The following is a 15,653-nucleotide window of genomic DNA, read 5'->3' on the forward strand; positions in this document are numbered from 1 at the left end:
ACTAATCTATAAAAAAGTGTAAAATGTCATTTTTCATTTTTTTTGGGACGGAAATAACAATTATTTTGTCTTTTTTACTCTGTCTCCCACACACACTTAGAAATCAAATGTTCATATATAAAACTTGGAAGTTGGAACTTATATTTCCTATTTAGGGAGATTTCATCGTGAAATCAATAGTATATCTCTAATTTTAATGAGATTGATTGAAAAACGATCAAGAAAAAAAAGTAAATGGTAGCAAATTTTAATTGATTTTGCTGGACTTTTGAGTGAGAATGAGTGTGGAAAGTGTCGACGTGGACTTACTGGAGCATTTGTAAGTTTAACTTAATTAACTTATAAGCTAAATATATGATAGGATTATTTTAGTGCTTCATAACTTTAAAAAAAATAATTGGCCCAAAATCCACTCAAGGCCCAACACATCAAACTTTATTAGTAACATTCTTCTTATAATGTGAATTATTTTTATTCTAAGGCTTAAAACTTTAATTATATTTCTATAATTTATTCCCTAAAACCCAATAATTCATTCCAAGTGATACACTTTCGACGAGATACAATCATTACAACCCAATAATTCATTCTTACTCCCTTTACAAATGCATTGTTTTAGACTAAACTTGCATACTTATACAAATAAAATTTGTACAACAATAATTTTACTCATAAAACCTAATAGTACTATCATCCGATGTAAACCTGAAAAGAAGCTCTAATTTCAAATCATTGTCCAAGTGTTATTCAATTAGAAAAAAAAATTTCCTCGAATTAATTATTACTACTATTAGTTCGAATTTTTAACCGTTAACTAATTTCAAAAGTAGTTTAAATAACTTACAAGAAGGGCCTAACTGTCACAATATGGGCCTCAACTAAACACAAAAGGCGGGCTTTCATAGACCCGGAAATCATAGTCGGACCCAACCCGACCCGGTGCAATGATACGCTCTGCCCTCTTAAACCCTACTTTCGTCCCCGCCTTCTCTCTCTCTCTTATGCTTCTCTCTCTATTGAGTCGCACACTTCCTCCCATTCCCTAAATTCTCCCTTAATCTGGATTGACTGACGATTCAATCAACGGAAATGGTGAAAGTCCACCGAATCAGTTCGGTGGATTGGACTCCATCGCCGGTCCTAGCTCTAGCGACGAGCGCCGACAGCTCGCAGGTCGCCGCCGCCCGCGCCGACGGCTCCATGGAAATTTGGCTTGTCTCCCCTGGCTCCGTTGGCTGGCACTGTCAGCTTGTAATATTTTTGCTCTTTATGCTTTTGTGATGCTGTATTGAGCAAAGAATTAGCTGAAAATATTGATTTATTTTGGGTTTCGTGTGTAGACGATACACGGGGACCCTGATTCTAGAGTGTCTTCGCTGGTGTGGTGTCAGTCCGGGCCGAGGGGTGGACCGTTGGGCCGATTGCTGTCTTCCAGCATTGATGGGTCGATTTCGGAGTGGGATTTGTTCGGCTTGAGACAGAAGGTTACTTCTGCAGCTTAATTATGCTAATTATCATTTAATTTCTCTTTTATGTATTGGATAATTCAGTGTGACATAACAGCTACTTAGGAGCTCAGTTTTACAAATTGGGATAAGTTTTGGTATTAGGATGAATTCTCTCCCACTTATGTATGATACCATAATGTAGCTTGATTGTAACTAATGAGAGCTAATGGCTAATTTGGGATTCTGCAAAGAACTCCATATTGCTCAGTATAATTGATTTAGACGATACTTTAGTACTATATATTAATGTCTGTAACTTGTAAGAATCTGTCAGACCTCCAAATAAATTTTATCAGGTATAGGGCTAATAGGCATGTCTGTTAAGATTTTAGGCGTTTTGGTCAAGTTATTGATGGCTCCTGGCTTTTTTGCTTTGTACTGCTGCAGACAGTTCTAGATTCTATTGGTTTTTCGATTTGGCAAATTGCTGCGGAGCCATGCAATCATTTGAATGTGAGATGGGAAGCAAAATATCATCAGAATGGTCAGACTAGCCCTTCAATTACCAGTGAAGTTGATGATGTGGAGACTAGTGAAGATGAAGACGATAAAATTGTTGCGCTGGTTCATGAGCAAAATGATACTGAAAGTACCCGACTAGCAATGGCCTGTGATGATGGCTGTGTCCGGATCTATTGTGTTTCTGATGCAGAAGAACTTGTATATAATAGAACCCTGCCTAGGGTCAGTGGTGAGACTTCAAGCCCCTGCATGATTGAGAAGCTTTTTGGTCATTGTCATTTCGGTGTATAAAATGCTTATGATTTTTACTGTCTTTTTAGGGCGCACACTTAGTGTAACGTGGAGTTCAGATGGAAGTAGGATTTATTCAGGGAGTAGCGACGGGTATGCTAGTCTTCTTTATTCGTGAATGTTTAGCATTTCTCTTAGCTCTTGTATGGGTTTCATTAGACTGCTAATAATTTTTGTTTTTTTTTGTGTTTCTCATAACTCAATAATTTTTATTTAATTTTCCTTCAGGTTCATAAGGTGTTGGGATGCTAAGTTGGCTCAGGAGATGTACAGAATAACTGTTGGTCATGGGTGTCTGGGTGGTGATGATGATCTTTGCATATGGTCATTACTTGCATTAAGGTAAGAGCAGGTCAAATTGCTCATCTTGTGTTTCTGCTTGTTCGCTGTGTTTTTCATATTGGAATTACATTGTTTACTAATAGAGTGTCTGCATTTTGTGGTATCAGGTGTGGAACTATAGCCAGTGGGGATAGTTCTGGTAGTGTAAAGTTCTGGGATGGTCAGTTTGGAACACTTTTGCAGGCACATTCAAATCACAAGGGTGATGTAAATGCCTTAGCTGCAGCTCCCACCCATAACAGAGTATTTTCTGCTGGTTCTGATGGTCAGGTATATTCATATGCTTCTTATGCATGTAATTTGGTTAAACTATAACTTATGATAATTGCCTGTTTTTTGTAGATCATACTGTATAAACTTTCAACTGAGGCTGTTGATTCTAGTGATAAAAAAATTGTCCCAGATATCAAGAAATGGATCTATGTTGGCTATGTGAGATCTCATACACATGATATAAGGGCGTTGACCTTAGCTACACCTATCAGCCATGAAGGTAGTTTGGCTTGCATAGTTCTAATTTTTCTATGTTTGTGATGGAGCTGTATCTTTTTACTATCACCTTCTCTCTTTTTTCAGTATTCTGACTGATAGCTAATGTGCCTATTTTCCTATTGGCAGATCTTCCTCCTGATGAAAAGGTTAAGAGGTCACGAGGTCCAAACAAGCCCCTTGATTTCAGTTACCATAAATGGGCTCATTTGGGTGTGCCCATGCTTATCTCAGCAGGCGACGACACAAAACTTTTTGCATATTCTGTAAAGGAATTTACTAAGTTTTCTCCTCATGACATATGCCCTGCACCACAGAGAATGCCAATGCAACTTGTTCTTAAAACACTTTTCAATCAGACTCCATTGCTTTTGGCTCAGTCTGCAAATTTCTTAGACATCTTTTGCGTGCAATTGCAAAATGGTGGTGTAACTGATATCATTCCTAGCTCGTCTGCTGGGTCTGCACGCACTGATTTAGTGGCCAGAATTAAATGTAAGGCTTCTCGGAAGATCATCTGCAGTACAATCTCTTCATCTGGAGCGCTAATTGCCTACTCAGATCACGTGAAACCTAATTTATTTGCTTTGAAAAGAACCAAATCAGGCAGCGGTTGGGCTGTAGATAAAAGGAAGCTCCCTCAGAGATTGCCATTTGCCCATTTCATGGTTTTCAGCTCTGACTCTTCAAGATTAATACTAGCTGGGCAGGACAGAAAAATATATGTATGTATTGTGTTTTCCTTTTTCTTGTTCATCGATATCTATTTGCTTTTTCTATTATTTTTTGTAGGTTGGGCATACGAGAACTATCTTTTTTCTGATGGGATAAATGATGCTAATATAAAAGCTTAATATTTTGCCCAACAACATATTCCTCATTCCACAGTATTGCAAAAACATCTTTATGATTAGGCATTCATAGTGCATTGCAGATATGAACATAATGTTGAAAATCTGCACTTTCTTTTGCAGTTTATACTTTCACAAGTTTTATCCATCTTGTGGTTTGTGTTGGTTTTCACTAGTTTTATGTCTCGTCTTATTGTTAACAATATTATCACCAGTAATTATTTTTCTTATTAGTTGTTTATGTTAAAAGTTGTAGCATGGATCATTACTTTTTTTTATATTCTTAAGTTTATAAGGTTTTTGGCCTAGATAATGAATTTTCTTTAATTATCTATTGTCACTTGCTGTGTTTAGATTTAAGGTACTTGATGTGTTTTTCAAGTTGATCATGTGAAGAGTTTGAATTATGTTAAGGGCTCATTGGCTCAAACCTTCTTGCTAGACTCATCAAGTAAACGATATGTTATCTTGCTAGTCTATTTTGAATCAAGCTCCCTAGATGTTACATAAAGCTCCCAGTTGTTTTTGCTGATTATTTTTGTTATTATTTCTATGAATGCATCTAATCATGTTGTAGGTTGTAGATGCTGAAAACCAGAAGCTTGTCCATGCTTTCACTCCTTGCCGGAAGGACAATGTTGATGGTTTACCACCTAGTGAGCCTCCCATTACAAAAATGTTTATAAGTAATGACGGACAGTGGTTAGCTGCTGTCAATTGCTATGGAGATGTCTATATTTTCAACCTTGAGACTCTAAGGTATGGTTGTGCCATTTTTCTTTAGTTGAATATTGTGTATGCACCAAGTTCTCTCGATTGACTGCACGTGGGTGTATAAAAGATGTCAGATATTAGTTGAAATGTTCAATCGGTTCTTATGTATATTAATTTATTAATGCCTTTGCAGTTCTGTTGTATTCATACTGATATGCAGCTCTGTCCCTAACTCTAACACATAAATGTAGTTTAAATATATTTTTTAGAGAATATAAAGAACTATTATCATACTTCCTTCGGAAGGAATTTTTGGTATTGCATTCACTCCCCTCCCCCCCCCAAAAAAAAAAATTATTTCTGTCAAGAGAAGTGTTTGCGAAAAGCACAATGACAGGAACACTGGGGGTGCGTTTCTAGTGTATGAATTTTGGGTATGCATTCACTCCCCTCCCTCCAAAAAAATAATTACATCTGTCAAGAGAAGTATTAGTGAAAAGCACAATGACAGGAACACTGGGGGTGTGTTTATAGTTAATACCAAAAATCTGTCTGGGGCTTAATGTACCTTGAGGAAATACAAATTGTGTCTTTGACCCTTATACCCTATTTTTATTTATTGGTGATCTGGGAAGCATGTGGTATGAAGAAAAGATGAATCTAAATTCCTGATTTTTTTTTGGCAAGTACAGGCAACACTGGTTCATCTCAAGATTGGATGGAGCTTCGGTTACTGCTGGTGGTTTTACTCCTAAAAATAGCAACATTCTCATCATCTCCACCTCTTCAAATCAGGTTTATGCATTAGATGTGGAGGCTAAACAGTTAGGGGAGTGGTCCTTGCGTCACACATTTTCTCTGCCAAGGAGATATCAAGAATTTCCTGGAGAAGTTATTGGTCTTTCGTTCCCACCATCCTCAGCTTCATCTTCTGTTATTGTCTATAGTCCCAGGTAAAATCAATATCCCTTGTCTAAATGTAATCATGTAGTAGGCCAACTTTGGAATGTATCGTGGAACTAGCCTGGTTGTAAACTAAAGTTACTAAACCAACATTTGAGATATCGATGAAAACTAATGTTAACATAATAGCTTAGTAACCTAGGCTGACTTTATCAACTGTCAGAGGCTAGAAACCTTACACGAACTTGTTGCGCCGCCCCGATTATTCTCTTATGTTGCAATGATTCTATATAGGCGTAAAACTAAAAAGGTTGGAAGACACACTTCCTTCTTCCATAACCCGAGCACTCGAAGGAACTGGGTTCATTTTCTTTTCTGTAGAGCTGTAAGCTAGCTAGATAACTATTACTTGCACATTTAGTTTTTTGTTATTATAGGGTAGCTCCACGTTTAGTTTTTCTTGTATTACTCTTTTGTTATGCATTAGACGCATTATAATGTCGAGTAGTTAAAATTCAAGGCCTCAAGGAACACGGAAAACCATGCTGTCTTTATTTCTGCTTTCTGTATTTCCGTTTCTTGTGTTGACAGTTCTGGTGTTCCAGGGCTATGTGCTTGATTGACTTTGGGATGCCCATCGATAGGGACGATGACACCGACTTGGCAAATGGTCTGGGATTAACAGGAAAGGTGCACAGCAATGGTAAGCCTAAGCGGAAAATGCAGGGAGTAGAATCTAAGCACGGCGGTAAAAAGAACTTCGAATTTTGTGCATTCAGAGACCCTGTTTTATTTGTTGAACATCTGTCGAAAAATTCTCTCGTGGTCATAGACAAGCCATGGACGCAAGTTGTTGGCACATTCGACGCCCAGCCTGTCCATAGACATATATTCGGGACATAACACTCCGTTACGGGGCAGGCGTATTAGGCTCGGAGGCAGCGAATGCTGCCTTCGTCAATTTTTGATCTTGCTTCTCTTTGTACTCTCTTTTGAAGATGCTGTGGTTGTCTTGGGCCATGTTGTGCAATGTATCTGCTAACAAGTTAGTTTTTCAATGTTTAAGAACAGTATTCAATTTAGAAAGTCTACATTACTTTTATTTTTCTATTGCTAATTTCTTTCATTGTCCTGTAAACATAAATTAAGAATATAGTTGATTATTTACTTTCATAGATGTGATGTATTTTGAGAAATGTTTTTAAATTAAATTATGTCGCTTTCTTTATGATTATGTAGATTAAGGAGTAAATTTGTAGTTAATTAAGTGAAGTGAGAATATTCATTAGTGTTGAGAAATTCTTTTAGTTATTTAAGTAAGTAAGAATACTCATTAGCGAATTGCTCAAGAAGAAATTAGACAAATATTGAGAGAATAACATGGAAGAGTAAAATACGAGAGATTTATGTGTAAAATTTTGCTAAAAAAGAAATGACTCATGCAATGAGATGTTTCAAATGGAATACAACTCAACATTAATGAAATGAAGTGATACAATTTTATCAAAAAGTTTCACCATTGGATATTAAGAACAAATTTATTTCATGAATTTTTAGTTGAATTATAATATTAAAGAAAAGTAAATAAATCAAAAAAGGATAAACATCCACGTGTGCTCAGTTCTTGGCAATAAAAAATTATACATGTCCACACTTTTAGAAACAAAATAATATCCAAATCCAGCTCAGTGTGAACTGATATGTTTAATTCATGTAACTACAGAATCCAATATTTTATGTAAATTTGGATTCTCTCCTTAATTAATTGCATTTTAAATTTTTTTATCAATATAAATATTATCCACTCCAATGATACGAAAGAGAAATAAGTCCCAAGTAAATGATTAAGAAGAATATAAAGTAGTTTAGACAAATAATAATAATAAACAAGTTGTGCATTGTTTTTGTATTGAAATGGAATCTTGCTACCTTTTTAATTTAAGTTACAACTTGAATTATTGAAAGGTTCTTACTCTTAATACATACAGCCCCCATGAAAAAGTGTATTTAATAATTATATTTTTCAAAACGATTCCCCAATTAATAGGTGAGATTATTTCCTTTTTAACGTTAATTTGAGTCACCATCATAATCAATAAATAAATAGAAAATTATTGTTTATTTTAATATTTTATATCTTTTGGTGTGAACAAGCGTGTGCAAGTATTTTTATTGAATAGTTGATGAAATGAAATAAGTAATAATTCTGTTTTTTTTATATATAATGTGGACAAATATTTCAATCAAAAAAGGGGGCAAACATTATAGTACCAACAAAACAATTGATAAAGAAAACCTACTAATTGGACTTATCTACCACTCAAAAAGCAAGCTAAATTAGTTGATTACAGCTGAGACTAATAAATCTCAAGAACACTTATGCACCCAAACATCTATGCACATGCCTATAACAATAAAACAATTAATCAAAATTCAAATAAGTTTTAAGTTAAATATATTGTACTTAATTTTAATATGGAATTATAGTTTTCGAGCATTGTATTTGTCTGTTTTTTGTGGTCGTCTAATGTTTTCTTGTGATGCATTGTATGCTTTTTGGTTGTACGTTAATTTCATTGTTTTCTGTTCCTCCTCATTTTTGGCTTGAGCATTTTTTATAATCGAAAAAATATGTGGGATATTATATTTTTTTTTGTCTCCAATGAGTTGACATGGCAAGTGTGATATTAACCAAATTGAAAATACTAAGGCTGTGCCACTGCACTTTATAGAGGTCTGATGAGGCACGCCATGTAACTTTTTCTTATTGACTGATTTTTCCAAAGATATTAATTTATCTAAAAAATAGAAGATCATGATATTGTTGCAAGTTGCAATGCTTCAATTGAGAATCCTAAACCCTAAAACCCTAGTATACATTGAATATGACTGGACCAAATTGTCATACTATTGTGACAATTTTGAAATATCAACAAAAAGAATTGTGCTGAATTTAGGTCATGGTGTTATAACACTAACAAAAACAATATAGACACTATGCCAACTCATCACATATACATATTAAAGCATGTTGAACTAGAACAATAAAGGATGAAAAGAAAAATTTTTGAAAAAAAGATTTCTTTCTAGCTTTTTTATTTAATTAATCTTTAATATTAATTTGACTTTTTTTGTTTAACTACAGGTGTACCGAATCCGCCTTTTGGCGGAATCCGACTAATCCTGCTCGACCGGGCTTGCGGATTAAGGCCGAAAGTCTCCCAGCGGGTGGCGGGGTTTGAACCCGTGACCTCAAGATCACCACAGCTCCGCGCTGTCAACTGCGCACAATTTAATGCAATATGGCCAAAATTATAAATCATAAATTTAATTCACAATAAATGACTCAATTATTTAGAATTTTATAGCATGGGGTTGTCCTTTTCCTAAACCCCGTCATTCCCAAAGATATGGGCATCAAATTCACTAGCACTTTAAACAGATTTATTTTGGGAGAATTCAATCCCAACAAATGTCAATAATTGCATGAGATTATATATATTTATGGGGATCACAAAATTTTCATTATATATGTAGCTGTCATAAGTGGTGGGATGTCCCTTTTGGACTTTGTGGTGAGAAAAAAACAACAAAACAAAAGTTAAAAGAAACACCAAAATTAATCATAGATATTGTCCTCTTTGTATTTTACAACAAAATATATTACCAATTTATTCACTTAAATTAATCCACCTCAACTACTTCTTGTCTAGGCTGGCAACTCTCCCACTCACACACAAATGCAGCCACACATCCATGCCTTTAAAAGACACTAAATTATTTGTGTCAAAAGAGGGTGATATCTGGTCTAATTATATCAAGATTTGATATTAAAAAGTTGAAAAATAAATTAGGTTGTTTGATGGGTCAGAATTAATATGAAGATATTTAAAACAGAGTAGTTTTTAATTAAGCTTTATTTTTTGTATAGTTTTTTATCCGTAGGATATTTTATTTTGTAGTTCAGTTTCACTGCAAAGGGAATAATGAAACCACCTTATGAGAGGCTAGGTATTTTTACTAGACGACTGATATCAAAATAGTGTAACATTAGAAAGCGAAATACAAACACGAGACTATAAGCTCCGGGCAAAAGGGAAGGTCTAGGATAGCGACCGTGCACACTTGTTTAAGAACAAATGTGTGGCTCATAGATAATGGTTTTGTCAAAACAAACCATATTAGCTAAAAATGAGAAAAATGTGAGATTGTTAGCTTCTAGGATTGTGCTATTTACGAACGAGCGCTAGAGTGATTAGTCCTAAAAAATAAAATCAAAGTTCAAGTGCAACTGCAAGACTCACATCAAAATCATGCCATCACTTCCTGAATTACTAAGATGCATGCTTTCCTTTCTTTCAATCAATAGTACTGATCCACTTTTGGACAAAAAATGAATACAAGAATTCATAGTAGTTTGCTAACTTTCTTTCCCTCTCTTTTTTTTTACAAATTTTATTTTGATTACTTGATTTTTACATTTATGATGATCTAAGGCTTGTGCTCCCTACTGCATGGACATGAAGAAATAAACAGAGGTAGAAAAGGATTAAAAAATAAATACACAGACAACAATCCAATCCTGGAAATTCAGATGCCATCCCCATTTTCATTTGTTGCTCTAAAATTAAAATATGCTGTCACCCATTATTTCTCACTGCCTCTTTCTCCCCACCACACTTCCTGCCAAAACCAAACCACTTATCGTCAAAACTATATTTTTTTAAATAACCCAAATTCATACTATCTTCGAAAATAAATTACTATAAATTTAAGTCTAATTCTTATTCGTGCTCACAATAAATAGGGGTTATCGGTGATAATCTCCGTCAATGAATTTAAGTAGTACATTCAAAATAAATGAAATTAACTAGTGCATTCGAAAAAATGATTTTTTTTGGATAATGTATCATAAACTTAATTTATTAATGTAATTAATTATTCGAGGACTAAGCGCAGTGTTTTCAGGTTCTCATAATAAACGAACTCACCTGATTTCCCTTTCGTTGAAGATTTGAAGAAACTCAAGCGCTTCTTCGTCACCGATTCGCCCTAATTCATAACCAAACACACCAATTCAGCTACAATTGATCGAGAGAGAGCTAGAGAGAAAGAGAGAAGCGGCGCGGTACCTCGAAATGCGCGGCGGAATCATCAGAAGGAGGTACATTGCTCTGCAATTCAACAACGGCAGCATAAAACAGCCCGAAAAAAAGGCAATCGCGATCTGATTCCGAAATTGAGCACGAATTAGGTTTCAACTGTGCAAATTACCTGCGAGAAATGGAAGATGGAAGAGCTAGCCGTGTCGTCGAGGCACGTCGCCTGCTTCTCCTTCTTCGAGTCTGCTCCTTTGCTCTTCTTCTTCGCCTTCGTCTTTTTTTCCTCCGCCGCCGCGTAATAGGCGGAGTGGTGCGGCGGCGCCGACGAGGCGTCCGACACCATCGACTGATCTTCGTCGGAGTAACCGGCGGCGGCGCCGCCTTTGTGGTGATAATTGGTGTAGAAATTATCTGTGGAATTGGAGATTTGATCGAAGTACGTGGTCCAGCCGGATTCGCAGCCGCTGGAGTAATCGGGGGTGGATGCGTTCATGGTTGTAGAGATAGAAGATTGGTTGAATGCTCCTTTTTGTATGTATTTATAAAGAGGAAGAGAGAAGGGTGATTGTGTGTGAGACCAAATAAATCACGCTCAAATCCTAGACTGTTTTTTTCTTTGGCTTGGCTCTATGCTTTACTTTTATGGAGTCATATATATATACATAGGTTAGTGATCAATATATAACTAATCTTAAGTATATAACTAGAGAACAAATCTCAGCCACACATCTTAATGAAACAAATATTATTTATTTTGATAATACAAAATAGGCTAAGGGTATTTTTGGAAATTACATTATGAAATTTAAATCTGCCTCTTTAAACCACCAATTAGCAGTGCCGGCGGCGGAGACGTTGGAACTGAATTCAGAAGGCAGGGCCCTCCCTTTGCATTGGGAGAATTGGCCGCCGCTGAAAAAGTCCGAGAACGGAGGGTTGGTCGATTGCGCATATCTTAATTTAGGCTTGTCCAGTTTGAAACTGGAATATTTAGTCTCCCTTCAACGTCAACACAAACCTGTATCTATTGTTTGTTTGTTAACTCACTCTGCTCCAAAAGTCCATATATTTTTCAACCCACACCACCCATATTTCGCTTATATATATGCTACATGCGATGCTTCATTTTTTGACTGGCATTTTCGATTGCCCACAGATTGATTAATCCAGCACACATAATTAGATTTGTTTCTCTCAATTAGAAGGAAGTGATTGAATACATACACGCGGATCCTGCCGCTCTTAATCCCTAATCCGTCACCAGTTGATCGCATTTTGTTTACGTTTTGGATTTGGCTGTCGAATCTTTTATTTGGGGAAATAAATCTGGGGGATGAGCTGGGACATCCTTCTAGATTATGTCTAGAAGGGTTCGTGTTTGAGATCTGATTGTTGATGTTTGGTAAAATTGAATATTGGCTCTCGGATGAGAGAGCTGCCTTGTTTGGTACATTTTTATCATCTGTTCCAATTAGTTGAGACATCTGCTCATATATGTTCGGAAATTCAAGTGGAAACAAAATGATGAAATGGGTAACATTGCATTGAGCTTGGTGTTAATAGTGTTCTACAATTGCTCCGATCATTGTATTTTGTTAACATCACTGAAGTAAAATCATGCATGATTAGCATGATTTTACTTCACTGTTGTTAACAAAATACATCACTATTAGCATGATTTTACTTCACCGTTGTTAACAAAACACATCACTATTAGCATGATTTTATTTCACCGTTGTTAACAAAACACATCACTCTTAGCATTATTTTACTTTACTCTTGTTTACAAAACACATCACTCTTAGCATTATTTTACTTCATTGTTGTTTACAAAACACATCACTCTTAGCATGATTTTACTTCACTCTTGTTTACAAAGCACGTCACTCTTAGCATGATTTTACTTCACTCTTGTTTACAAAACACATCACTCTTAGCATGAATTTTACTTCACTCTTGTTTACAAAACACATCACTCTTAGCATGATTTTACTTCACTCTTGTTTACAAAACACATCACTCTTATTATGATTTTACTTCATTGTTGTTTACAAAACACTTCACTGTTGTTTACAAAACACATCACTCTTATTATGATTTTACTTCACTATTATTTACAAAACACATCACTCTTAACATGATTTTACTTCACTCTTGTTTACAAAACACATCACTCTTATTATGATTTTACTTCACTCTTGTTTACAAAACACATCACTCTTATTATGATTTTACTTCACTGTTGTTTCCTCTTGGCAGTAAACATGAAAATCAACACGATTCAAGCTAGCACAGACATCTCCAGCAGCATCAGACGAAATCAACAAGATTTTCTCTTAGAACATATGTTGAACAGTTGGCAGTAAACATGAAAATGTCCAACTTAATTGAACAAATTAACCACTTGGACTTTAAAAAGTGTACGAGCACCGTGGCGTAAACAGTATTTCAATCTTCAAATTTACTCATCCCTCTTCACGACTTCACCCCTACCCCCAACCCCCCATTAAAACTGAAAACGACACCAAAAATTCTCACATGGCAGTTGCCTCCTCCTCCACCACCACCACCACCACTGCCATCAGATTCACTCACAACGGATACACATAACTCAAATCTTCCGCCCTTCCAACTCTCTCTCTCTCCCCCACGCACTCTCACACGCAACTTGAATCTCCATTTTGTTATGCTAATTTGATCGAATTCAGATCTGAACGAGGAGGGCTGAGAGCGACCTATTGTGATCCGAACGTTATCAACCACAGCGGCGCCTTGAGGTGATCGGAGAATGGCGGAGCTCCACACTCCGACGCAGCCGCGGTAAAACCCCAATTTCTCGCCCGTTTCGAACTCGGTTTTCAGCCCGACTTTCTCCCCCTCTTCCTTCCCCGAGATTAACCCGTCGGCGTAGCCCTCGTCGTAGCAAAGTGCGATTGAATGAACAACATTCAATCGAAAACGTTGGTGAACTGAACAACATTCAATCAAATGAAACGTAGCCCTCCTGATCAACAATGTAGAAATTCTGCACTTTCTCTCAAGTGAGATTCCTAGAGGTTCAACGAAGATGGAATGACCATTATACCCCCGGCTTGTTATTGTGGAGCAAATTTGTGATTGAGGGAACTAATTTCTCCTTAAATTCAAAAATTACATGTATTAATAATAGCCCTTGATTTTCTTGATCTTGTGGCTATGATTTGTTCTCTAGTTATTTGGTTAAGGGGTGTTTGCCATAGATCACTACCCTATATATATATATATATATATATATGGTTTTGATCCATGCAAAACCATTCTTAATACAAAAATGCAGAACCAAGCATACAAAAGTCATTTTTAGGTCATTGTAAGCTTATTTTTACGTCATTATAGTAAGGATGACATGAAATGATCTTAACATGACCTCAAACCCAAAGTTTATAATATGACCTAAAACTGCTTTACAATGACCCTCCGTGTTTTTGTTTAATTATTGACCATTGGATTGATCAATAATTAAACAAAAACACGGAGGGTCATTGTAAAGCAGTTTTAGGTCATATTATAAACTTTGGGTTTGAGGTCATGTTAAGATCATTTCATGTCATCCTTACTATAATGACGTAAAAATAAGCTTACAATGACCTAAAAATGACTTTTGTAAGCTTGGTTCTGCATTTTTGTATTAAGAATGGTTTTGCATGGATCAAAACCCTATATATATATATATATATAGTGGAGCGTTATTCTCCTATTCATCCCTTAGATCCTTTATTTTTCTTAATATGAGCCGTTAGATCTCATTCATCAACGGTCCAGATGATCTGCATTATTACACTATAATGGTGCATTATCAGTCGGTGTGCATTATTCAACTGAAAATCTGCATTATTAAATGACACGTGGCACCAATCTAACCGTCGGATGACAAAATCGTGGGGCTGAGATTAAAAAGAACAAAGAACAAAAGATACAAAAAGTAAATGAATACATCCATATATATATATATATAGGGGTGTGTTAAGGTCATTCGCAACTTTTCAGTCCAAGCTTCTTTTTAATCACAGCCCTTGGATCCTTGAATTGGATGGTTGTGATGATCTGCATTATTACACTATAATGGTGCATTATTAGTTGGTGTGCATTATTCAACTGAAAATCTGCATTATTACACTATAATGATGCATTATTAGTCGATGTGCATTATTCTACTAAAAAATCTGCATTATTAAATGACACGTGGCATCAATTTAACCGTCGGATGACAAAATCGTGAGGCTGAGATTAAAAAGAACAATAGAACAAAAGATACAAAAAGGAAATGAATACATCCATATATATATATATATATGGTAGTGATCAAGATATAACTAATCTTAAGTGTATAACTAGAGAACAAATCTCAGCCACACATCTTAATGGAACAAATATTATTTATTTTAATTATATAAAATAGGCCAAGGGTATTTTGGAAATTACAATATGAAATTTAAATCTGCGTAGGTTTCATTTCTTTCTCCTTCAAATCTGCGATCAAATATCCATTGATATCCTTCCAAATCTGCGTAGGTGCAGCTGCTGGCGTAGCCGCAATGCTCTCCTTGCTTCCGCGATCGCGGGGGTTGAATTCGTGCGTGGAGAGCATGACGGCGGGGTGGCGATCGCGGCGTGGCCTATGCATTCCGACCAGCCGAGCAACGCCGCGCTGGTTGCAGATGTTTTGAAGACGGAGATTGTGGTGAGGGAGTGGAAGGATAGGGCGGGAGTAGTGAAGGCGTCGTTGATTGAGAGTGTCGTGAGGAGATTCATGGCGTCGGAAGAAGGGTGTCGGATTAAGGAGACGGCGGAGAAGCTGGGCGCTGCCGTGAGGGAGGCGACGGAGGCGGGCGGCGTTTCGAGGATTGAGTTGGATTCGTTCATTGCTCATGTCATTAGATAGGATGCATGCCCCATTACATGTCTAAGTAAAATCAGAACAAGAGTGATGTGTTTTGTAAACAAGAGTGAAG

The 15,653-nt window shown here is 36.3% G+C and overlaps 2 protein-coding genes across 2 annotated transcripts; one reads left to right on the forward strand and one right to left on the reverse strand.

Annotated features, from left to right (window-relative positions):
* Positions 1-991: 991 nt before the first annotated feature.
* LOC121756153 (WD repeat-containing protein PCN-like) lies at positions 992-6,735 on the forward strand. The gene is made up of 11 exons (XM_042151619.1): positions 992-1,251; positions 1,341-1,484; positions 1,896-2,199; positions 2,291-2,354; positions 2,490-2,603; positions 2,711-2,873; positions 2,946-3,096; positions 3,222-3,817; positions 4,521-4,702; positions 5,350-5,610; positions 6,166-6,735. Exons 1-11 carry the CDS (start codon positions 1,090-1,092, stop codon positions 6,461-6,463), a joined length of 2,439 nt encoding a protein of 812 aa, XP_042007553.1. The 5' UTR covers positions 992-1,089; the 3' UTR covers positions 6,464-6,735.
* Positions 6,736-9,887: 3,152 nt separating this feature from the next.
* On the reverse strand, positions 9,888-11,277 carry LOC121755024 (protein SOB FIVE-LIKE 6-like). The gene is made up of 4 exons (XM_042150306.1): positions 10,835-11,277; positions 10,693-10,734; positions 10,552-10,612; positions 9,888-10,243 (listed from the first exon to the last, which is right to left on the reverse strand). Exons 1-4 carry the CDS (start codon positions 11,153-11,155, stop codon positions 10,215-10,217), a joined length of 453 nt encoding a protein of 150 aa, XP_042006240.1. The 5' UTR covers positions 11,156-11,277; the 3' UTR covers positions 9,888-10,214.
* Positions 11,278-15,653: the final 4,376 nt, after the last annotated feature.

This window comes from Salvia splendens, chromosome 11 (assembly GCF_004379255.2).
Source record: "Salvia splendens isolate huo1 chromosome 11, SspV2, whole genome shotgun sequence".
NCBI lineage: Eukaryota > Viridiplantae > Streptophyta > Magnoliopsida > Lamiales > Lamiaceae > Salvia > Salvia splendens.

Excerpts from the sequence above, each read along its gene's own strand:
- LOC121755024 (XM_042150306.1), bottom strand. The coding sequence starts at position 11,155 with ATGAACGCATCCACCCCCGATTACTCCAGCGGCTGCGAATCCGGCTGG. Across the intron at positions 10,613-10,692 it reads ATTCCGCCGCGCATTTCGAG|GGCGAATCGGTGACGAAGAA; the intron begins GTACCGCGCCGC and ends GTTATGAATTAG. Across the intron at positions 10,244-10,551 it reads TTCAACGAAAGGGAAATCAG|GAAGTGTGGTGGGGAGAAAG; the intron begins GTGAGTTCGTTT and ends TGGTTTTGGCAG.
- LOC121756153 (XM_042151619.1), top strand. The coding sequence starts at position 1,090 with ATGGTGAAAGTCCACCGAATCAGTTCGGTGGATTGGACTCCATCGCCG. Across the intron at positions 2,874-2,945 it reads CTGCTGGTTCTGATGGTCAG|ATCATACTGTATAAACTTTC; the intron begins GTATATTCATAT and ends TGTTTTTTGTAG. Across the intron at positions 4,703-5,349 it reads TTCAACCTTGAGACTCTAAG|GCAACACTGGTTCATCTCAA; the intron begins GTATGGTTGTGC and ends TGGCAAGTACAG.